The sequence below is a fragment of the Ammodytes marinus genome (genome assembly GCF_949987685.1).
Source record: "Ammodytes marinus genome assembly, chromosome: 14".
Classification (NCBI taxonomy): domain Eukaryota; kingdom Metazoa; phylum Chordata; class Actinopteri; order Uranoscopiformes; family Ammodytidae; genus Ammodytes; species Ammodytes marinus.
The window spans coordinates 26793431-26819164 of record NC_137218.1 but is presented as its reverse complement, the minus strand read 5'-3'; the positions used below and the strand labels follow the sequence as shown (position 1 = coordinate 26819164).

The following is a 25734-nucleotide window of genomic DNA, read 5'->3' as shown; positions in this document are numbered from 1 at the left end:
CAAGCTGCAATTGTAGTTAATGCTGCACTTTCACTTTTATTTGAGAATAATTTTATTTTATTGGAGAACCTGCAGCATTATTCTCTTTATATATTTAACTGCGCCGTACAAAACCGAGGTACCGTACCGTACTGTGACTTTTGTCTACCGTTACACCCCTAGTGCACAGCATATATTTTTTTTATTCAGTCATGAAGTTAGGGTCGGTGGTAATAGCATATCCTGGGGTATTAAAAAAAATAGAAACAATAGATGTATATATTTTTTTTCAAGAGTTTTTTGGCCATTTTTGCTATATTAGACAGATCGGAGAGACAGAGTTGAAATGGGGCAGAGACGGGAAGACATGCAGAGAACTGACCCGGCCGGGATTCGAACCCGGGTCCAGTGTTAATTTTGGCAGCAAATTCTGATTTAGTCTTAGTCTTAGTCTTTTGAATATCACTCCATTTAGTCTTAGTCCTATTCTAGTCATCTGAAATCTTTTAGTCTTAGTCTAGTCTTAGTCAACTAAATATAAGCAGATTTTAGTTGACTAAATTTACAGCAGACTTAGTCGACTAAGTGTTTATTTCTTCATTGAATGGTAATAAGTTTTGAATATGCAATACAGACACAGATTTAATGGTTGTAATACAAAACATGTATTCTATTTCATTCGTAATAATCTCACATAAAATCAGTGTACCTGACTGGATAGGGGGGAGGGGTGGCCCATTATCTCATGATCTGTCTATGAACCAACTGGATTCCACAATCTTTTTTTCTTTTTGCGGGGAGGATGCACAAGCATTATTTATAAAAAGATTAAAATAAAATAAATATTTAAAAAAGTGGGGGGCCCCACACTAGGTCTTGAAACAGGCCCCGAGATCGTTAAGGCCGCCCCTGGGCAGCAGCAGCAGCACGCAGTTGAGGTGCTGATAAAACTGAGCAACTGCGCTTTCCTTTAAGCAACACTGCTTCCGCTGTGTGTGTTCGGACTTCTTTTGCATCAAAGCCTTTTTGATAATAAAATGAAATGTTTTAATTGAACGCTGTCCATGCGTCGGAGTTGATTGTAACTTACTCGGGTGAAAACAGAAACTAACGAAGGGAGGCGGCAGTTTCACAGTTAATTTCCTATATAGTTTCGCAGTCAGTTTGGGGACATGGCTCTGTGTATTCAAGCTCGAGACATAGCCTACTACAAACAGATCGCGGAACTTAGCCGTTCCCCTAGACAACGTTAACGGGCGCCCCCAGAAACAATACATTTAATTACTAAGTGACTTCCTTGTTTAGCATTGCTGGGTTGGTTGTTAGTGTTTGCTGCAGGCTAGTGTCTGACAATCATGCTATTTGTTTTGCCCTCTGTGTGTTTTAGCGGAAGAGCAGCGCCCCAGAGACGGAGGAGAAGGTCAGGCGGCTGAGGAGGAAGAACACTGAGCTGGCTGTGCTGGCTAAGAGGCTGGAGGACAGGGCTCGCAAACTGCAGGAGGCCAACCTCAGAGTGGTAAAACCCGCACACAAAATATAATGACGTTAATATATATTCACAGCCAACTGAAATTGTACCAGTGTTTGTTTTGCCATCGCTCTGACCCATATACAGGCAAGTGACTCATTATCCAGCACCACCATCCAGATCACAACATCACAGTATTGTCCGGTAATGAGTCCAGTGGCTCAGCCTGTGATGAATGAAGGGCCTTGTTGAAAAAATACCAGCACGCTATTTGAATGATTGTATACATCACTAAAATTGGCTACAAGTACCTCAGTTTTCAGTAGCTGTGCAAAACAAATTTTATGAAATGTACATAATGCAAAATAAAGGTCTGGTGTTTTATCACATGAAGGATAATACAAATCTAATCTTAGATCAGAAGGTTGGTAATACCTGATTTTTAGTGTAGCAGAAGCTTGTCAGTCTAAGAATACAGACAGTTACTATGCCGACGGTTCAAAATAAAAAAATATATAACGAAGCTTCAGAAAGAAATGTTTCGCCGTACTTATGCCTGCAGTGTTTCTGGGCTTCTTTTAAAGATGATTTGTTTGGGGCATTTTCAAACTTTATTTGAGAGTATGGAGAGAAACAGAGTTGAAATGTGGAGACAGAGAGAGAGAGAGAGGAGGGGATGACATGCAGTAAAGGTCCACAGGTCGAATTTTAACCCGAGACCAGTGCATCGAGGACTGAGTCCACATGGTACGCGCTCTACCCACTACGCCACCAGAGCGCCCACCAGAAGACAGATTTTTTTTAGAGAAGATCCAGCACAGTGTTTATGGTCGACACGACTTAGCACGTTAAAACAATTCACAAATGAGTTGTGATGTTGTTATTCATTAGAAAAAAAACGTATTGTCTCTTAAAGGACACCTATCATGCAAAATGAACTTTTTCATGGTTTCAACATTAATATGGCCTTTCTGAAGACCCCAGTCAGATGTCTCTCCCCCTATGACGTCATAAGAGGAGAAGCGATTCTAATGGAAAGCTGCATGATGCACAGTATCTCTCGTTGTGCTATTTGAAGCAGCCGTTTGATGTAAGAGTAGGGATCTCCTGGAGAGGCAGCAGGGAGGAGTATGATCATCTAGCAAAACATTTCATGGACCCTCCCTATATCTCTGTCCTGGCTGCTACGCTCACTGGCTGCTGCTGCTTATGCTGGGGCATTCTGAGTGCACCTGTTGTTCACCAGACCAGACCCCTCCCCCTCACCCCCTCACAGACTGGAGGGCAATGAGCTCCTGCTAAATCTACACCAACAACCAGTTTAAAGACTTGTACGAGCTTGTTCAATTTTAAGTTTTTTTAAAACCTAAAATAATTACAGATCTTGTGTGATTCTCTATTAGGCATTGCTTGTAGCCAAGAGTGAGAGACATACATTACTCGTAAAAAAAAAAACAGAAAGCTCCATGGCTGGAAAGTAGCATTTGACAACTTTACCGTGTACCATAATGGTGGTGTTTCATGATTTTCTGGCTGGTCTTTGACTATAACCACTGTCTTTCATCACACAAGTACATGTATTTTGGCTTTTTCCTGTATCCCCTGATACGTAAAGCATTTCTTAATAATGGTGCCTTTATCTTATTTAGAGATAATCTCAGCTATTAAAATATTCTAGTTAAGTCATTTATTAATTCTTACTATGTATACTTTATTGCTTACTGTCACTTTTTATTTAAATTTTAAATCTGTCACTATTGTACACTGCTGGAGCTGAGTCACAAGTTTTCGATGATACATAAATGAACCTTGAACCTTGATGTCTGTATGAAATACTTTGTCTATGAAATACTTTACGGTGATTAATACATTGCCTAAATCATATTGACTATATTTTACTCTACATCTACTCTATTCTACATCTACTCTACATCTACTTTACCCTACTCTATAACCCTTAAAATATGACTTAAGTAAGTATGCTATTAGGCTAACGAAAAGTAGATGTAGGGTAGAGTAAAAGTAGAGTAGAGTAAATATGATTTAGGCATTTATGCTATGAGGCTAACAATATTTGGTCCTTGCTCTTGTGCAGGTGAATTCCCCGTCCCTGATGCGTCCCGGGTCAGTGGAGCAGTACAAGAGGGCGTTTGCCCGTCAGCGAGCCCGCGACCTGGCCCAGCACGCAGACACACTGCTGTCCAAGGACAAAGAGATCGCCGCCCTGCACCAAGAGTGCAGGGAGCTGGAGGCACGGCTGGGCCCCGCTAAGGTATTTATAACACAACCCCTTCACTAACTTAAGTTTACTGAGCATACTTTGAACTGTGGGTTGCTGAGTTGGACTGGGGGCTCATTTTCAACTTCTTCCTACCCCCTTTTGAACACGAGCCATACTATTTGAGTTATACCTATTTGTTGCTCATATGCTGCTTTTTTTATGGCTTATACATTTTACGTTTTGTTTGTATTATTTTAACATTTTTAATGAATTGACTAAATGAAAAATAAATTAAAATCTGATTTATAATAGTCCCCCTGCTCTTCTGAGTATTTTTCTGATACTCAAAAGTTTTTTGCCCCAGTGTTTCATCATCATCATCCCTGACCCTGTCCCACTATGCCACAAGCTCTCCCTCTGCTGGACATCCTGGGTACTGCTCATCCTAACTCCCTCCTAAGCCCCTCATTACAGAGGCTGCGTCACTGCCGATAACTAGATCTGACAGTGCAGGAATCAGCTGCCTCTCTAGGTGCCTGTTTTTAATTACTGGACCCAGTGACTTAGAAAGCTCATTCTCCTGAATTGGAACATCTGCTCGGTGTAAATAAATGATTGCTCTGGCCGGGTGAGCTGTGCATTGATCTGATGAGAATGTCTGCTATATCCAACACAACCACTGGTGAGAGGGAGCCCTGCTGCTGTAAACAGTGAAACAGTAACTTCTCATGCAGCTTTTCTAACTTCAAACAGCGTTCCAGGGATCCATTTTTTTTCCTGTGAGATTTATTTATTTTTTATTCAGTTATGAGAATATACCTTTGTTCACTTCTCTGATAGGCCCAAACTTACCCAGTGCAACTTTAAAAAATGTAAGTAACAATTGATGACTTATGGCTGTCTGTGATGTGTGTGTGCAGGGCTCCCTTGTTCCGTCTGGCAGAGTGGAATTTGAGAGGCTTCTCCGGGAGTCTCAGAGGGAGGTGCTGCGGCTCCAGAGGCAGCTGTCGGTCACATCATCCAGACACAACCAGAGTCCGGAGCCCCCTGGCCCAGGGCAGGGTGGCCCAGGGCAGGGTGAGGAGGACGGGGAGGAGGAGGTAAACACAGCACAACTCTACGCTCACCCCTGTTGGTCTTAACCCAATTAAAACAAAATCGACATTGGCACTTTCCATACTATATTGACAGTGTGGAAAGACAGAGATGAAATGGGGTAGAGTGGGGATTGACAACGACCCGGGGCTGAATTCGAACCTGGGTCCGCTGCAAAGAGCCCTGTGCCGCTATGTGTGGGGGGGTGGGGGCCTAACCACTACACCACGAGCTCAGCCCCTGAAATAGTTACAACTACAATGTGCAAATGCAGAGTGGCAAGAAGTCTTGGCATGGCAGGTATTGCGTGAGTGCCTCCAAATCAGTCCTTTAGCTCATCCAAAAGCTCCACAATGGCATCGCTGGATAGCGATATGTCTGGATTATGTATGCTTCTGCCAAACCAAACATGTTAACAGAAGCACAACAACCCCGTTCTCTCTGTCTTTCTCATGTCCTCACCACAATAACTGCTGCGATTTCTGCATAATGCTGTGCCATCTAGCACCTGCCTTTCACAGGTATTAAATGTAAATGCAATCACAACGACCGCAATTATTTTCAGGATGTGTAAATCACAGTGCATGGGCTTAATTAAACTATTTGCATCTACTCCTCTCAAAATGTTGCGCACCATGGTAGAAACGCCCGCTATTGCATGTTCATTAAGGCACACGTACTTTATGGACAGTGCGTGTTATTTTGCACAGACTCCTCAGTGCGCACCTTAATGCTGGGCTTACACTAGAGGACTTTTAAAATACTTTAAAAAGACTGAAGACCCTCTCATATCTAAAGACAATCAACTTACACCTGAAGACAGTTAGTCATTAGTTTTCTGAGTTTTCATCCACAGAATGAGATTTTGAAAAGACAGGGGGTCTCATATTGCAAGACTACAACTAGATTCCTTTCGAGATTAATTTTATATCCAATCCTGCTACCGGGGATTAAAAGTGATTTCAGTCAAATAAAAGTATCTTTTTAGCAGGTAAAATGGACTGGGTATTTAAGTGAATATATGCCCTTATCACATAGGCTAAATGTCATGCATGATCACCTTAAAAACTGCAAATGTGATTGTGATTACATTTAATTTAAAAAAGTTAATTCAATATTCCGAGCGGGGACATCCGGTAGTTATTTGACCATCTTTATTTGCTGACCTCGCCCCCAATAACTCTAACTCCTACCCCTAAATGTGACGGTAAAGTGTTAAGGTTGTGCGGTTGTAAGCATGGTTCCCCAGCCGAGGCTGCTATGTAAAAGTGTCCGAAAAAGGTGCATCACAGGCGGACACAGGTCACGACTGATGCCGCTCCTCCTGCGTCATGTTTTGTGCTGGAGACAGTGCACCCGTTGGCTGTTGACAGTGTTCACGTCATTTCGCTGGAGCCAACCCCTCAAGACTAACGATAATATCAAACCTGTTTGATAATGTCGGAACGTCAAGACGGGGAGAAGACTGGCTGAAATCGGATCAGATGACCACTTTACACCAAACGACGGAGATTACGGGCACGCACGCCACAACTCCAGCAAGACTCCTGTGATTTCAGTCTGACATTGGAAGATTGTCTGCGACTGTCAGTTTGCACGTTTTCTTTTTTGCAGGGGTTTTTTACTAGGGATGCACATGACTATGTAGTAGGTTAAACGTTTGTGTGTGTGTATGACTGTAGGTTGACAGAGGGAGAGAGAGAGCTGCTGTGTAGAGTTTTATTTTTTTCATTATTATGGTACTACCACATAGTCTGAATTCTATATTGATTTGGTGATGTCAAATTCAACTGACTTTTAGCCGAGTTCTCCTCCAAAACCAGTACTGTATGTGTTTTACAGTGGCATTGACAACTGTTTTGCAGCGTTATATAATGGCGTGCCGTTGGGAGCTGATACTAATCTGCCACAAGCCATAATGAGATGATTCCCTGTCTTGAACTTGGGCCTGATCAAAGATACCAAAGTCCCATCACTCTGATCCACTGCGTTTTAATACTGATCTACTCTGTTCAGTTCTTAGAAGCAGCTCTTTCAGTGGACCCATGCCCAGATACATCTGTCGCCCACATATAACATCAATAACTAAATAGGTTACATCATTTAGAAAGGACATTTATTTGTATTTGGGAAGTGAAGTCAGCCACACCATGGAACATCTGGACTAGAAGGAAAATGTCATTAGCCCGATGCACACTTAAAAAGGTACAATTTCTGTGCATTTCTATCAGTTTACATCACTACAGCCATACATTTATTTTATGTTTTATTTTGTTGATAACATTTCTCCACTCCACTCTGAAGAAGAGTAAATATCTCTCTGCCTAGTGAGGCTCAAATGAGAATGCGGATGGTGGTAATCTCTCCCGCTTGTTGGGACGCCCACACACGCACTCCCCCAGTGGCACGCGCACACGCCCAGAGAGGGGGCCATGTTGTGTCAACTCTAATCCCCTCTGACAACGGAATGGTACAGTCCAGTAATCCGCTCTCTGTTGCTGTGGCAGCGGTGAGAGGGTTTTGGGGTGGTAGGTAAGACTCCAGGCTCTCACTAAAGACTCTTCTGTCTTCTCGCCCCTGCTCTGGATAACTAGCAGGCCCACGCCAAAGCCTTTAACGTTTGCCACAGATCACACCAAAGGGGTAGGTCATCTTTTTTCGCTGTCCTTTTCTGTGTTAGGTCTCTCTGGTTCATTGTAGATCTCCTTGTCTACGCAAAATATCTGGATGTGAGATAGAGGGACCGTGCAGTAACCTAAAGTCCAGATCTGAAACTGAAAACTACTCAATGTCATGACGTATCGGAGGCGTGAGAGAAGTGGCTCAATGCAGTGAGTCTTGTGTTTGTGTGGGATATTAAAACCATCGGCTTATTCTGTAGATTATGAGTCTGTAACATGCCGCATGTTAGTAAAACGGAATGAGTTGCAGCAAAACAGTTTTTTTTGTCTGTCAGATCTCATAGTTGCTTTTTGATATTCATTTGTGGAAGCTTTGTGGTAAATCCTGGTTCTGTCTGTGATTGAGGACTGCCACTTTCTTCAAAATGACAAAGAAAAGGACATGCACGAGGCCTAGTCAAGGGCAGCCTGTCAGAAACATGGTTTTATAACAGCCATATTTTTTGGAGCTTCCCCAGATGATTCCAGATTTTTTAGCCAGAGCGACTTAGCGACAGGGGTGGTAAGAGCGTTTGATTGGTGGACATCGATATGCTCTGTATTAAAAAAGAAAATCAACGGCCGGGCCAATCCATTAAGGTGCTTTTAAAAGAAGTGATCCAGTTACCCGTTTCAGTAGTCGGCAGGGATTACACCAATGTGCTTATGTGCATTCAGGGCCTGCAGAATGGGATCTGACCCTGCTTTAGTATGCATGGGCCCTAAGGTGTACTTGATCCTTTAGTGGACATGGACCACCTCAGTGTGAACTCTATACAAGGATACCTCGCAGTGTGCAAGTTAAAGGTGAGCCTCTAAGCAAGGAGCTCATCTGACAAATACACATGGAGTGGCACATGCTGTGTCCTCAACATGAGAGAAGGCTTCACACATGGCTGCATACTTCATCCGGACAGTTTTCTTTTATCATGAGCAGCCTCTGAGAATGAACTTAATATTTACAATAATCATATATTTTTGCTCACAAGTAGCAAATTAATATACTAACCACCAAAATCGTGAAGTTAACTCGTCTGTTTGCAGATTAGTTCTGTTCTTGACATTAATCATATTAAACATATGTATTCACAGATAGCTCAGGGGCAGAGATAACACAGGAAAAACATTCAAAAGCAAGATGCCACCATCAGCTATAATCTGTGGAATAGAACTGACAATCTAGGAAGTGTAGAAAGTGAGCAAAACATTCAGTCAAGCTGAAAAGTTCTATGTCTTTGAATAGTTCTATATTTATACTGTATGTGTAAGAGCTTGGTGCTCCAATCAGTTGCCCACACGTATTCGTGTTAAAAAATGTACGGCTCTTATTCTCTCCTATAAATGTTATGTATTTCATAAAATAATAGTACTTGTACAAGTCATATTCAATAATGCATTACTGTATACATAGACTACTGCTTCTCATTAAGCATTACTCTGTAGAATATTAAAGGTGCAGTGTAATATCTGCATATTTAGTCACATCTAGTGCTCCCTGGGTAACCCCTCCCTTTCGAATAATAACAGAAGCTGCAGTGGCTTTCAAGGACAATAAGCAAGTTACTAAATATGGCACCATCCACCACTGCCTCAAGTCTTTCCGCAATATCGAGTGATGAAGTGAAGATGTGTTAAGTTATTTATTCTATAGTACTTCTTCTTTGTCTTCCAACAGGTGCATTTCCCCAGGACACCCACTTTCTAAAATGCATATGGCCATTAAGTTTGTCCATTCTGTGCAAAATGGCGGCCTCCATGTAGGGGGGACCGGCTCCTATGTAGATATTAAAGGCTCATTCTAAGAAAATAATAGAAAAAACATATTTTATTTGCAAGCGATTATATACTCAATAAAACGTACTTGTGAATGGTAATATTACATTTCTACCAACTCTGTTCTGAAAAATGACAATACATTCTACACACTGCACCTTTAATAGATACTAGCTATAATTTATGGTACATCAATACTTGTTATATTATTATGGAACCAGCGCATTGTCAGTCAAAGCTCATATCAAATTATTTTCAGTGATGAGTCAAAGTGTCTCAAAGTGTATTTTTTTGTTTGAATGCCTTGAGCTGCCCACTGAGAATAGAAAATATTAATTATTACTAAAATATAGAAAAATATTCTGGTATGATGCTTGCACATTATCTCAGTGTGTGATATGTATCATTGGAATTCTACAATTTGCTCCTTAAAGATAAAACTGATATTTTAGATATGAAGTTGATGCTAAACCATAGCATTTTTGAATTTGACCAGAAAGTCCGACAACAAGGACTCAATCAATCAGCAAATAATTGCAAGGGTTAACTATCATTTTATATTTAGATATTGGCCTGATGAGACAGGATCCATCTTTATACATTTAATTGTATAGGGTTATCATACACATTGCTGCTCTCTGTATCCCATCCATAAACAATGTTCACTTCCAGCAGGGTATGTTCTAATATAATTCAATTTCTTCCTTTAAAGGTAGCAGCTTAGCAATGCAGGCACGTAGTGCAACAATTCTGGATAATATATCTATTTAGCGTATATTCTTATATCATATGAACAAAATGGTTGCCTTGTGAGTCATATGGAATATACAATATTTTTAGATTGATATAAGTATTGAAAGTTATCTGTGTGGTGGCAGGATTGTCACAACTGATGATGCCCGCCTTCACTGGTTCAATTAAATGTGATGTTCCTCCAAGAATGATTTTGACCTTTTTTTGCAGGATACATTTTGATCCTAAACAAGAATTTCCAAAATATTCATCAATAATATCAATATAAGTTCTATATCAATTAACCCCCAATTCTAATTAAAACCATCAAGTACCTGTTTATGCGTAAACTCTCACTAGAAAGGGTAGGTAAGCTAGAAATTGACTACACAATGAACCTTCAAGACTTGATTTAGTATCTAATAATACTATAGTTTTGCTACTGTGTATTGCACTTACAAAATGTCAAAATACATACAAAAAAAATTCTAAAGAACGTAAGGTAAGCTATCAGAATTACAAATCTCTAAACCATGCACGGCTTGTTCGGTCACACTAAGTGTTACGTTAGTGTGTTGGCACATAAACCTTCAAATGATTCATAATAGCCCTAAGCCTTGGTCTAATGCGCTCTACGACGGCCCCTTTTATTCCTCATAAAATTGTACAAAATGAGACATTATGTAATAATATCCCCTTGGTGCTTATTCGTCATCATAACCATGTCAGAGTCATGTATTTTCTAGCTCTCACATTGGCTTTACACAAATGAGTGCTCTTTTAAGAAATATGACATGTAGACAGTAATGTAGAAATGTACTGTATATGTCTGATCCTTTTATGTTGCCACTGCGAGTAGTTATATGTAAATATGTCAGATTTTAAAAGAAAGGTAAACACAAAAACATTTACATGTTAGTTATGCTATGAAAAGTTTACATTCTCCTTAACTTCACGTATGGTAGAGTGATATAGTGGTGGATCATCAAAAAAGGATGGTGATTGTACACATTTGTGGTAGTGATTTTTACCTTGGCCAGCGCTGACGTGTCACTCCCACCTTGGTGCATGGATGCCAGCTTGCAAACAGAAAACTCCACTCACTTAAGCCAGCTCACTGAATGGGTATAAAGTGCCATAAGCTAATTAAGGCACAAGAAAACAGAGCGGTTACCCATGATGGACCAAATGACAAAGGTTAGGCATTTGGCCAGGAGATCGGGGATCACCTGGCAAGCCTTCATTTGTGATGGTGGTTGATGGAACGTTGGGTTGACTATCAGCAGGAATTAGGATCTGAAAAATCATCATAGCACTTGTTTCAAAGCCCACCGTTTTTTTTTTAGTACAGGGGCCAATGGAATTAGTGCCTCCTGCTGGCCTCCCGTCACCACTTCTAACACCATCTGGTCCCCTGTCCAAAAGATAAACCAGGGACAGCCTCGCCTTATCTTCAGACATGCCACTGATATGGTGTTAAAAAGGTCACAATGGGGTTTATTGAGGTCTAAAGCATCTGCTCATGATGCCTGACCGCATGGCTAAGGAACTGCCAAACCCTCATCCACCCTGGAGCAAAGGAGCATCAATTGTGAAAGGAAGACAAGCATCGCAGCATTGAGCACATGCATATTACTCATACAGGCATTTCAAGGTGCAGTGTGTAAAAGGAACTGGCGTTTTTCAGAACAGACTGGTTAGAAATGAAAATATAATATTCATAGGTATGTTTCAATTAGTGTATGATTGCTTGACAACAAACGTTTTATCACCTTAGAATGAGCCTTTTGTATCAGCATAGGATCGGGGCGCCACCATGCTGCTCCGCCATGTTTCTACATCAGCACAGAACGGACAAACTTAGCGGCCTTAAGGGTTTTATGTATAGTGGTATAAGGAGGAGGTGCTATAGAATAAATAACTTAATACATATTCACCTCGTCACTTGGTATTGTGGAAAAACCTGAGGCTGTGATGGATAATTCCATCTTTGGTAACTAGCTTCTTGTCCTTGAAGGCCACCGTAGCTTCTGTACATTCTACCAAAGTGAGGGCTATAGCAGAGCATTGCAATCACTTTCACCACCTGATGATGCCAAAATACACCTTCTTTACAGAGTACCTTTAGGAGTGCTGCCAGGTATGTGTTCCTTGGTACATAAAGTCATTGTAACAGGAATGCAACTCGCCTCTTCAGAACACCTCTACTAATAACATGGGGGAAGTTGTTGGTACTTTTCAGCAGTTCTTTAAAAAAATACTTTTGCAAACGTTGAGCCGAAACAATATATTTCAATGTTAAGGGCTGGCGTTTGGGCTGTTATGGTTAGGCAATAGAAATAAGTCGCTAAAGTATATGAATCTGTCCCAGGCTGTGTTCTATGACATGTCCCTAGAGAAAAAAGCTTGTTAAGCAGGTAGAAACTGGTGCCTGAAGTCTAGAGCCATTCACCTTTTTATTGTCGAACAATGTTATAGAAAGGAAAGTGTAAAAGAGAAATCCCCTTTGCAGCACGTGGCAGAGCGCCTCTGATCCTGTTACTAGGTCATGGCCTTGGCTGCACTAGCACAGTTCTAACCGGGGCATAAGTGCGTTTACTCTATAATTAGATGCTGATTCCCAACTCTTAACCCTTGACCAAGGTCAGCCCGTCCCCCACCTGGATCCAACTTAGACAAAAATGAATGTATGTGTGTGAGTGAGTTAGTTAAGAAAGATAATGAACTGCTGAAACAGTCAAGTCATTACAGGCTGATTAGAAAGGACAGGCCTCCTATTAATGTGTCATGGTCATGTTGCAGACTACAGGGATTCCCCCTTGGGATTATTCATTGATTGTATTTGGACCACTGGGAAGGAGGCTTGCCGTTAATCCCTCACTTCCAGTGGGGGGTGTAATGTTAAGTGTTTCTGTACAATAGCTTAGTAGCTAGCTGGTCGTATTTCAGATATGTTTGAACAGAAGCCTTCTTGTACATACCTTTTGAAGATGACCTCTGTAAGGCTAAAGTGACTGACTGAATGCTTGTCCTCTCCCCTGCCAGGTTGTAGGAGAGCCCCCTGTGTCTGTGGTATTAGATGAAGCTCTATCCAGGTGTGAGAAGACTCCCGGAGAGGAGGAGGAGTCGGGGCAGCGAGTGACGCCCCAGCCGGGCCTCAGCCCGAGCCCCTCCCATCAGGAGGAACACACAGAGGAGCAGCACTTACACTTTCTGGTGAGAGCATCTTGTACTATACACAAGTCATGTGACATATGACACTTTAATGTAGTGCGGCATTCAAAACAAATCAATGTTTCTAATGTTAAACCTCCTACTATGAACATCAGAATTATTATTTTATTTTTTTCCTCTGATGATTCTAAGTGACCTGCAACAACAAGTGAGACCATCAGTGGAATGCCATTTTTATATTGTTTTTGTTTTCAATGCCTGTGCTCATGATCAATCTCCCGGGAGCTTAGACAGAACAATTTACGGCAGGCAGACCAGAAAAGCCTGTGTTTATGAACGGTACTTAATCAAAGTTTAAACGGCTTCACCATGGTGATATTACCATTATTAATCTGACATATATAAATGTACAGTATAACCTAATCTCCTGCCGTCTCTCTTTCACTCGCTTCTTAAACAAATGCACGAGCCGCCAGCATGCGCTTGCAAAGATTTTTAGGATAGCAGGAGCTGATGTCGTAAAAACTCTACCTTTAGTCCAAAGGGGGCGCTAAAAACTGAGAGATCCTGGAAGTTACTTTAATGTATCCTGGTGAGACTAGCCTGATCGCTCAAGCTCAACATTTGTTTTTCTCTCCCTCAGATCAGTTTCTACAATCTCAGTGCAGTCAATAAAAATGGCCAGGCCAATCAGGGCATGCGTTCAGACCTAACGTTCGTCCCTTAAGTGGAAGGCAGCTTCTGATGGTTCATGTAGACATCAATATAGCCTAGTACAGTCAGACCAGGCCCGCCTCACTTTCTGTATGTTGAAGCTAGATTGACAACAACATGAACCAATCACGTGCTTCCACTGCCTGCCTTCCACTAAGTGACTACCGTAAAGTCAGAACGCATGCTCTTTTTAAACGTGCTCCTCCCCACCAAGATTTGACAAATGCCAGAATGATCTGTTTTCGAGAAACGAATGTAAAGCTCACTGGCTTGCTCTCACCAGACTGCAACATTAGCTTTTTTCTGTTTTTATCTGAAGATATAACCACAACCTAAGCAATGTCTTATTAATATTATTCAACATAATTAGATAGAATGCACAAATGATGGTTGTTGTTGCTGAAATTAGAGGGTCAGTAAGATTACCTAATGTCCCCAGCTCAGTTCAACACACCTCCCACCAGCAATCAACACACACTGTGCCTGGCTACAGGTATCAAACTTTGCTAACCACAAAAGCATTTGCATGTGAAACTCATGAATTCAAAGCTGCGACTGAGCTGACTTCCAACGGAGGGAAAAACTATAGTGAAATTTGTTATGTAATGCCGGGATTATTTTTGATCTGGTCTCTTGGAAACAGGACAGTAGCACATTGCCCTGGCGGATTCTTCAAATGGCTCTCACGGCTTAAATCGACCGTATTCCCTCTCAGTTTATTTTATTTATGTCGGGGATGGAAAATGGAGATTCCAGGCGACTGATGTTGATTTGTTGATGGTTAAAGCATTAACACTGTGTACATGGGTACAGGATGATTAGCGCTAGTATCAGTGAGAGGCTGCATGTCTCCTCAATCTTCGCTGAGCCGCCCTAATGCGTCCGTAGCATTTTGAAAAGATGGTAGTGTACTTTTTCTGATAACGAATGTGGAGATGAACCCCTGTATATAAGTTCACTAAGATGTATCTACATGTTTCACAAATGCATCATTGATGCACACACAAGATTGACTTTACTGTCCACCTTTTGTCTTTGCAAGGCAAGTTTATCTATATAGCGCAATTCAGACACAAGGCCATACAAAGTGCTTTACAGGTGCATGAAATATATCAAGATTAGAAATTAGAATAAGAAAAATTTGAAAACTGAATGAAAAATATGAATAGAAATAAAATATTTTCAGTTGTATGTAGGCAAAAAAAAAAGAAAAATCACCTGTCTCCTGTCAGCAACCCCCCCACCCCGCTCCTACAGTTCCCCCATCAGGAGCTTGTTTCTCCTCTTTGGCGATAGACGGTCAGGACTTCCTGTAATTGGTCCTCTAGTCCCAACCAACCAAAAACTGCCCTCACACAGGACACTGACCCAAACATGGTTCAGTATAATCCGGATCCGTGGGAGGTTTCACAACTGTAATTTAGGTTTGGATCGAAGAGAAAAGTCCGAAACACCAAACTCCTCAAGAAACAAAATGTCAGCTCAGAAAAGAATGCAGATGATATTTGTATCCTCATTGGTCAGTCCACCATTTTGGTCCAGGTGTATCTCAAATTGTCCAGAGGAGGAATCGTAAAAGCTTTCACTTTTTCTCTGTGCGTGGTTTGGAAAAGGGTGTAGAGAAGGAACTAAGTAGTGTATCTGCAAAAAAAAACAAAATTAAGTTGGACCCAGTGGAGTGAAATGTGTCTTTGTTGATTGTGAAACAGCTGACAGTACATTAAATGTTCCAATCATTGCAAACCGCGGCGCTAGTTTAGCTTCGTAGTTGTAATTTGAGCGTACGATAGCTTCAAACACATTTATTCAGGCATTGAAAGCTGTGAAACAATCAAGCAAATCAGAGCACAGATTGCAGTGTAATTATCATTATTGTCTTCACTGTGAGACTAGCAGTAGCTCTTCCAGTCAGCTGCTGGTGGTCAGCTACAATTAGCCGCCGTGTTGCGTAGCCTCCCCCCACACACACTCACATTGCTAATACTTGATTGAGGTCCCGTGGCCGTGCTGAAAATAAGCTGATTTCTCCTATGCTGCTCGTGCATGTAAGCTGCATTTAGAATAATTAAAGAATGCTAAGCTTTGTAATACCTCATTGCTATGATGTCAGAGGTCAACATGGACACTGAAAACAATGTATTCCGCATAGCAAAATGTATATACAAATCATTTTTTAAACAATATTTTATAGTTTTTTTTTAGAACGGACCACACCAAGCGAATAACCATGTAAAGACCTACATTTAGTTTCCGAGCCACATTAGCTATACATATCAATATAAGGATTAAGTTGTGACTGTCTTTGTCTCTTTGTCATTGTCGGTTCAGGAAAACGAGCTGAGCAAGAAGAGAAAAGAATGTGAAAACCTTGAGCATGAAGTAAAGAAGCGACAGAAGAGATGTCTGGATTTGGTAAGCATTTTAGCCATCATGGTTCTCCTCCAGTATATTTTGCTTCTCACATGCATTGGTTTAAAGGCCTACTTCACCAGTGGGAATATGAAGGTGTATTGAACTCTGTCTCACCCTCTCAGGCTAGGATGAACCGATTTCTAAAATGTTTGCACATTTATACTACATAGGATCTCAGAGTTCAATACACCTGCATATTTCCACTGGTGAAGCAAGCCTTTAAGCATTACATTAGTGGACATTACGTTGACTCGGAAGACATTTGTGACCGTTGCCTTGTGGCTCTGTACCAGGAGAGCCAGCTTGAGGATGAGCGAGGCAAAAATGAGCAACTAAAGGAGGAGGCAGATCTCCTCAGGAGGAAGGCACAGCTGCTCGACCAGGTCAGTGTCTCCCCTGCCCTGTGTGGCCCTTTCAGGTTTCAATAACCCCTACAAAATGGGTCTTAAGTCTATTGCTAGCGATGAGTTGTATTTTACGAGACAACTTTAAGGAATAGGTCAACATTTTATTTTTATTTTTTTAGCTTGCCATCTCACTCTCTGGTTCAAGACGCCACATTTTTTCAAGACGGGTTCGAGACAAGGCGACTTAAACCATTCTTTTAACTGTGCATGTTTTTTTTAAAATAAATACTGGTAGTTCAGCTCAGCTCGGACAACTTTATTTTTTCCAAAGGGCAAAGTCAATGGGAATCAGACTGTCTCCACTGACGATCCGAAGATAAACTAAACAACATCACAAAACGGTCTATGTTTTTTTGCACTTTATGTAATTTTGGAATCGAAAACATAACAGGAGAAAACCAACATGGATTTGCTTGTCAGTAGGTCAACAAATCAAAACATCTGTTTCTACAAGTAGAAGGGCGACATAATTGCAAAACAATATCGAGCGCAACATAACATGGTAGATGAACAAGTCACAACAAGAAGCACACAGGACCGTTAAGTTTATCTTCTGACTGTCAGCAGAGGCAGGCTAATGCTACCCATTGACTACCAGTATGTGAGCTGAGCTAACTAGCGATGAGCGACCTTTGCCCATTTTCTTTTTCATAAATGCACAGTTAAAGGAATAGTTTCTGTCAACCTTGTCTTGAACCCAAGAGTGGGACAACAAGCTAAACATATATATTTTTTGAACTATTCCTTTAATGCTGAGATCTAGGGATGCAGTGACATGGCTAAATAGGTTAAGAGTTCTTAAGTTTAATGAAGCTGTGGAGTTGAGCAGAACTATAAAGGATCAAGTGGTTTAACCTGCTCTTTGGTTCCTTAGACTCGGGCTGAGAATGAGGAGCTGAGGGAAGATCTCTCTGAAGTGACCGCTCAACACAATTCAGTTCTCGAGGAGAACCAGAGACTCCGTGCCAAACTGGAGGACCTAGAGCAGGTCCTAAAGGTACCGCCCTGCCGTCAGATAACTCTGTCAATTCTTTTTCATTTCACTCCTTGCCGTGCTACTGTTAATATTAAAAAATGGCCTTCTTCTTAACAGCATATGCGAGAGGTCGCCGAGCGAAGGCAGCAGCTGGAATTGGAACATGAGCAGGCACTGGCTATCCTTACGTTCAAACAGGATGAAATCAAACGCTTACAGAGGGTGAGTGTTACAGCCTCTTGTACATACAGCCCCGGAAAAAATTAAGAGACCACTCCAAATATTCAGTGTCTCTTGTTATACTATTTATAGGCATATGTTTGAATTGATTGAACATTTTGGTTTTATAATATACTGTAAACTTCTGACATAAAAATATTGTCATTTAGAGCATTTCCATTAACCCATTGATGACGGCTGTTGCGCGATGCCACATTGGCTCTCCTGCCTGATGCTGCGTCGCGCAGCATTATTACTTTATCTAATCTTCATGGCATTCCCACCATGGAATGCACTGTCATTGGTTCAAATACACATGAGGTGGGTTTTGTTGATTTTTTTAAGACCACGTGACCACCCAAAAGTTGTGTGGTTTGCCAAAAATCACGTCAATCAAAAAAATTAAAAATTAAAAAATTAAACAAAATAATAAAAAAAATACGCCGGCTATGTCAGCGACAGAACAGTTAGTGGCGTTTGGTGCGCAGAATCAAGGTCTAATATAGACTACTGACGAAAATCACACAACACATTGCATCTATTTATTAACAATATTTAATCATTTTCTAATTCATCTAATTTTGACGATTTTTAGAAATATTCGTTGGTTTGTAAGCGCTAAGGGAGCATGTTTAAATAAAACCTGTGAACCTTAACTTTTAAATGTATTTTATTTCATGTTTCTATGTGCTACACAGGCTTAGATATTAAGGTTTTGGTAGACTTGACAATTCGTACTATTTTTTCAGAAAATCCTCAGGCATTAAGGACATGCATCCTAGATTGCCATAGTCATCAATGGGTTAAGTAATGTAGAGATGAAGATTAAAGAAAAATCCAGACCGGTCTCTTATTTTTTTCCGGAGCTGTATGTAACAACATTCATACAATTATTTGGCAGGACACTGCAGGTGAATAGGGTAGCATTTTGAACTCGTACATTTTTTCATTTTATTAATCAATTAATTAAAATTTAAATTTGTTCGGCCATGTTTTCAACAACAAATTTGTATCATATATCAGAAAATCAACAACATATGAACAAATCCTTTATAATAACCTTCAGAATAGTGCTAAGAATGATTATGGAAAGTTTAGTTGACGTAAGTGCTTTAGAAGTTGAGATTTTTGGTTTGGAGAAACAGAAATTAATGTTGAGATAATGGCCGTTAAAGATGGTTGTATAGTAGAAACATACAGATGCAAACAGACAAGATTTAGTCAAGTATGCCTGTATTTACATGTTGGCCCTTTGATTCATACTAGTAGGAAAGAAGATGTTATGGAAGCAAAATAACCAAAAAAAATCTCAAAATAAACCATTGCCTGCAGTGTCTCGCCTTAAACCTATCCTTCTTGTCCCCCCCGTCGGTCCCAATGTTTTTGCAAATGGGGTTCTTTGTCCAGCAGGAGGCAACCTTTAGGCACCTATGATTAAATGAGTTTTAACAATGGAACAAGACATGCTGTGAATGAGACTTGTATCCACAACAGCTCCACTGTTATACTGACTTTGATGTCTTTTTCATCCTCAGGCTCAGTTATTCGCCAAGAGGGAGCATGAAGGAGTGGTTCAGATGCTGGAGGTGAGTGTGTGTGTGTGTGTTACACCACTATTGTGCAAAGAATGAAGAGCATGTTAATGATTTTTTACACCGGGGGTATATTATGGCCATATAGTCAAGCCCAGAGTAGCTTTCCAAAAAACCATGGTGCCACTTTTTTAACATTTACAGTCACGCAAGAACACGGAACTTCAATCCAGTCCAGCCCCAACATTAGAGAGAGGAGAAGTGTTTTCTCTTACTTCCTCAGTATTTATTTCAAGATCTAGCAAAGGCTTGTTTGACGACAACACTAAATCTAAATCATTATTGAAGAAGGTGTTCCTTATCTCCCAATCACAAAAGAGTGTAATAATTGAATTCTCTCCCTGTTCTTAATATACAACATATATCCCCATTGACACAGAGTTTTTAATGAGCTCTTTGTTCTTATCTAAACACCTGGCGGAGAAACTGTTGCAGAGAACACTAGGGGCTAGAAAACGGTTTGAACAGATGGCGTCTCCGCTGCACTGTGTCGTTTTAGACTTGCTCTCAGGAGCACACTTTGAATTCAAGTCTGATTGGCTGCAAAAAAAACGACTCCACTGTTGCTGAGTGTACAGTATATGTTTTGCTGTCTGTGCTCTTGTTTGTCACACTGTTGCATTCTGTTGTGTTAGAGTATTGTCCCTAAACCAAGTGTGTGTTTTATTTTAGGAGTTGACTCAGCTTGTGTTGCGGAGGGAGCTGGTAGAGTATAGTCGCTCCTGTTTTTAAAAGAATGCTCGTAACTTCCTTCCTCTTGCTTTTGCCGCTCTCGCTTTCTGTCTCTATTTGAAACCAAACTACGAAAGAAGAAAGTCTCTTCTTTCCCTCCTGAGAACCTGAGCGACACTCTGCCTTTGGTTAAAAACAAGATTAAAGTGAATGTTTGTGTTCATTCAAAAGGCAGGTGTTCTAGACACACGTTCTACTGAGATACAGGCTCCTGTGGGATGCTATTGCAGACCTGTTCTCAAACTGCTGTGTGTCTACTTGATTAATACGATTTGTCTTTCCAAGTTTCCTGTTCCATAAGCATGTGTTTACCTCTTTATACCTTTTTTTCCTTTGTGCTATTTCTTTGCTTACCAGAGTACACTGGACTGCATGCAGGTACTGTTGACCTTTAGCCACATTATGTTATATTCCTGACAGAATTTTGTTCCCCTAGCTTGTAGTTAGTTAGAACCCCAATTCCCCCCAGTACTTAGTTTAGAATGAACAGAGTAACAGCCCGGCAGTAATTACTGTAAGACTGTCCACAGAGGCCTATCCAATGCTGATGCAAATGATTTTTTGTTACCAAAGTTTGTGTAAATCAGGTAACTTGCATGAAGCCAGATAACAAAGTGTATGTGTGGGTGTGTGTGTGTGTGCGTGTGTGTGTTTGTGCGTGTGTATGCGTGCGTGTGTGTCACAGTTATTGCTTCCAGCTACTCTGAGCACACTTATCACATTTGATCTTAGACTATTTAGGTTAGAGAGACTCCCTTTGTGTGTTTTAGCCAACACATCATCGGTTTAGTCGAAGTCGCTGTTTGTAAGTGAGTATTGATTTTGAGCCGAGTGCGGCTTAGATAACGGCCGCCTGCAGCCCGGGCTGTGTGCGTAGGTGACAGCTAGAACAGGAAATGTTGTTCTAGACAGTTCCGTGCAAAAAAGTCTTTCAGTCAGATCAGCCCTGCCAGGAAACTCCAACCGCAGCCTGAAGTGAAATCAGCCCGCGTATATAGAAACCCAGTGGGGCTGACACAAGCCGCTGTAGTGTTACTGGCAAATAAACTCTGCTGTCTAAGTGGCCATTGTTAAAGTGAATGTCAGTTTAAAGACAGAAGCACAACATCTCACTTTTCATAAGCTATGCTACTTCTCCAAATCTGGTTTTATTTTTTCCATCCTATCATAAAAGTAGCTGCTTTTATTTCCCTCCCTTTTCTTTCCACTGAACCTTTCATTTTCGTGTCTAAAGATTATAACAGCGGTGTCACTGACATTTTGTATTGTCTGTCATGCATAAACCTAATTACATATTGCAATACTTTATTTAAGGATTTATTATTTTTAGACGACATAAAAGCATGTTTTACTCTTTTATATACTATCTATGGTTTTACTCTGTCATTTTGTTTGCTTCCATTTGTCCATCCATCAAAAAATAATCATAACTGTGTAAGATCAGATGAGAAATGTCATTGGTCAAATTGGTTTCTGCCTGACACTGACACATAAACAAAGATTACTTTGACCGATGGGCCCTATTAAAAGTGTGCAAGTGCAACGACAGATACAGTAACAGTAGGCCTCGGGCACAGGGCAGTGTGGGCGTCACTCAGCACGCTCACTATTTTAGCTCATGTGTATGTGCAGCTGCGAAAATGTTAAATGGCTGTGTGAAGGTGCATTTAGATGGGGAGGGTGTGGTCGCTGTGGTTATTAATACATTATGCTTTGAGCCAGTCACTCTCTAGTTGCACTTGTCTGAAACAGCTGTGCAAGAGGTTATTTGTGATTTAATGAAGGTGTGATGTGCTCTGGGTCACCATTTCCCATTTTTTTATTTTATTTTTTTTAAGATATTTTTTTGGCATTTTTATGCTTTATTGATAGTGTAGAGCAGTGGTTCTCAAAGTGCGGCCCGCGGGCCAATGGCGGCCCGCGGAAGCATATCTGGCGGCCCGCATTGAATTATGAATTATTAAAAAAAAAAAAAAAAAAAAAAAATCATAGGGGAAGGTGGGGTGATTTGTGCAACTTTTTACTCAAAGTGATTTTAAAGTGAGGCCTTGACAGTTATGTCTCCAACTCAAATATGTACATATATTTCAGGATGCTGTGCATCCCTGGCAATAAAAACTTTGGATCTGGAATAAACTGTTTAAGAAATATAGCTTTCGGAAAAAAAGTTGTCTTGTCGCACAAATCACCCCACAAAGTCACCATCATCATCTTTCTGGCCATCTGAACTCTCATCAGTGGTGTCGTTAAGTGGAATTGAGATGTCACTCTCTCCTGAGCTACTGTAGACTATCACTTTCTTTTGGTGACCAGCGTATACAGCCATGCCACTGGCACAACTCTCAGAAATGTACTTTGCACTAGTTGCTCCGTGCTTGTGGAACCAACTGCCACCTGACAAATGTGATTCCCCCTACATTTCTGCCTTTAAATCAAGGCTCAAAACCCATATGTACACCCTGGTGTTTCCTCCCCATTAACCTCTGCACTACTTACTTACCTCTGCACTACTATCTGTGTTTATGTGGATGTATGGGCTTTACGTCTTTTATTTTGGTTATTGTTATTTTACCTTCATTGTTTACCTACTGAATGCACTATGTACAGCACTTTGGACAGTGCAAACTGTCATAAATGTGCTTTTATAAATACATTTTACTTACTTACTTACTTATAACTCACCCAGGCCCTTGCGCACAAATCACCCCATCCCCAGAATTTTGGATAATAGGCATGATGCAGCAATTTAGGGTTGACATTGTGCTAACTATATAGACTCAAAGTGTAGCATACCAAAGCACTAAAACATGTGTCAAATGTTTTCAAACGTGTCTATAATTGTTCAGACACAATAATCAAAAAACCTTGATCATGGAAATTTTACTTTGAAAGGCAAAACACAGTTTTTTGAGCTTAAATGTGCTTATATCTTATTCCTTGTGTCTCCCTTCTTTACAGGATGAGTCAAATGGATGGCTCTTCTTAAATATGTGGTCACATTTCCAATTTCTTCCACGGTTTTCTAGAAACAAGGGGTTTTGCAACTTCCAAAATGCACAAATCACCCCACCTTCCCCTAATTATTATTTTTTATTTTTTTATTGAAACGCACGGAGGGGATGCGTCCCCCGTAACAGTAAAAACAGTACAGGGGTCGAAACACTTAAATATCCCTCCTAATTGTTTATATTCATTCCCCACTTATTAAACTTGCGAAGTTCGGCTGGCCTATGCCTCTCGTTGCAGACGGCTGGTCAGCCTCCCGCAGTGCAGCAGGCAGTGTAGTGGTCCCAATGTAAGTTGTTAGATAGTGAGCTTGTCAAGCCTAATACGATGCACTTTCTCACATTCAAGGTGAATTAGATTAGGTCAAGTGTCTAAGGATGGATGCTAACGTTATCTGGTTTCTAACTCTTTTGCCTAAAGTTTAGCTAACAAACTAACGTTAGCTAGCTGCTGATAGCCATGGAACTATCTGCCTAGTTGACTGCTGATAGCCCACCCTGTTTATTTCCAATGTATAGTGTCATAATAGTTAACACTGCTGCTGCATCATGAGTAGTGAGTCCTACAAAAAAAACACTCCAAAAGGTGATACGTTTTCAATGTGTAGAAAGTTTTGAACAATAAAGAAGAATAAATATTTGAATGCAATACAGAATGCCTCAGTGCCTTGATTTATATTCCATTAGATGTGTGTCAATGGGAGCTAGTTGTCTTTTCCTTAACATTTCCACCATAAATAAATACAGAAGACACAAATTACTGCATAAAAATTAACCAAAATGCACAAAATGAAGTGTTCGAACCTCAAATTTTTCTGGGGGACAACCCCCAGACCCCAGCTTTTAATGTGTGTTCCCCAATGTTGAAATTACTTATTACTTTAAATGTGTTAATTACACAGTATTGGATGCTGACCAATACATGTAAACTGTAAAGACGCAAAGACGCTGGCCATTGAAATTATTTCAGTTTTATAATTTTTTTTCCTTCGGCGGCCCTCGGTCCAATGTTGGGTTCCTAAATTGGCCCTCAGCTATCAAAAGTTTGAGAACCCCTGGTGTAGAGACAGAGTTGAAATGGGGCAGAGAGGGGAGTGACATGCAGAGAACGACCGCGGGCTGGAATTGAACCCGGGTCCGCTGCTGGCCGAGGCCCATGGGGGGGGACGCCCTACCAACTGAGCTAAGGGCGCCCCCTCCAATTTATCTTTCAATGCGGATTTAAAAGCTGTAGAATTTTGAGAGTGATAGATAAAAATAGTGGATTTACATTTTACTTCTGTTATTTAAGTGCATTTGCTCCAAGTCATTTTAGTCTACTGTTGTTGACAAAATCACCAAAGTGGCAGCTGAGTGACGTTGAGCCAGAAACACAGACATTTATTCAGCTCAACAACACCAAAAATAACCCACAAACTGCTTTGTGCTGCCTTATTTAAAAGAACCTACCACACCTGTGCATGGTGTGCTCTGCTCTGACCGACAGTACACCACACAGAGATGGGTGGAAAACACATTTCAAGGTCAGAAAAATACCAATCGTTACTTGCACTGGTCGTTGCACTGCCACCAAAATAGAGCCCACCGGGTTAGTGCCCTCTACATGACTATAACAATTGTAGTTACAATAAATAAAATTACAAATCCACCTTTAAAACTAACCCCACTGTGTTCAAACACTACTTCCCCAACCCTTTGAGCAAAGCTTAGCTCTCTAGCTTGTGTATTTAGAAAAAAAGTGTTCAATTGTAACACTCTCATAGTTACTTCTGAAATGAATGGATTAACACAAACTGATGATATCATGTACAGTAGTATTGAAAGGTGCATTTTCCTGACATTGACTCTTAACTGTCTGTGTTTTTCCCCGTCTGCGTAGTCAAAGGTACGAGACCTGGAGGAGAAATGTCGAAGCCAGAGCGAACAGTTTGGCCTGCTGTCCACGGAGTTGGAGAAGTTTCGAGTGCAGGCCGGGAAGGTGGACCTGTCTGACTCTAGCCTCCTCAACAACCCCAGCCTCTCTCTTCTGACCAATGGGGTGGGCCTGACTACAGGTCAGCCAAAGCACCACACCACATACTGCACACCCAAACACCTGTCCGGCCAGGAGAACAGTAGATGTTGAGGGCTTCTGCTGGTGATAGATCCCTTAAAACCAGGAGAAACCAGGGACAAAAAATGCCCCTTTAATATCCACAAAATGCTTAGCTGCATGTACCTGCATATTGGCAAGAGTTTATTGACTTTTAAACCATACAGTGGGGTCAGCAACCTTGTATTTTTGCCTATAATTGTTACATGAATGTTCGATCATAATTCAGAGTGTATCATCAGAGCCCTGGCTCAAACAGCGATGGGTCCACGGATGAACAAAATGTGTTTCAAAGTGTCAAATAGCATTTAAACTGTCCCATCAAACATGTATCCTTTCAGCTATTAATGTAGGGGGTTTTGATCAACTAAGCCTGTGAATTATGGCACAGACAATTTACAAACAGATGTTTCTGTTTTTTAGAATATCCACTAGAACAGTAACGACATGCCTTAAACTTAACAACAGTGTAATGCCTCGTTT

The 25734-nt window shown here is 40.9% G+C and overlaps 1 protein-coding gene across 1 annotated transcript in view; it reads left to right on the top strand.

Moving 5' to 3' along the window:
- tspoap1 (TSPO associated protein 1) overlaps window positions 1–25734 on the top strand; it is a gene marked incomplete at its 5' end in the record, with an annotated part of 77939 nt that overhangs the window by 24455 nt on the left and 27750 nt on the right. Inside the window, 11 exons of the mRNA XM_080041502.1 lie at window positions 1367–1495; window positions 3543–3719; window positions 4589–4768; window positions 12974–13144; window positions 16145–16228; window positions 16522–16611; window positions 17510–17632; window positions 17729–17833; window positions 19366–19416; window positions 20095–20127; window positions 25039–25213. Of these exons, the coding sequence (XP_079897628.1) occupies window positions 1367–1495; window positions 3543–3719; window positions 4589–4768; window positions 12974–13144; window positions 16145–16228; window positions 16522–16611; window positions 17510–17632; window positions 17729–17833; window positions 19366–19416; window positions 20095–20127; window positions 25039–25213 (1318 nt within the window). The remainder of the gene's footprint in view (window positions 1–1366; window positions 1496–3542; window positions 3720–4588; window positions 4769–12973; window positions 13145–16144; window positions 16229–16521; window positions 16612–17509; window positions 17633–17728; window positions 17834–19365; window positions 19417–20094; window positions 20128–25038; window positions 25214–25734) is intronic.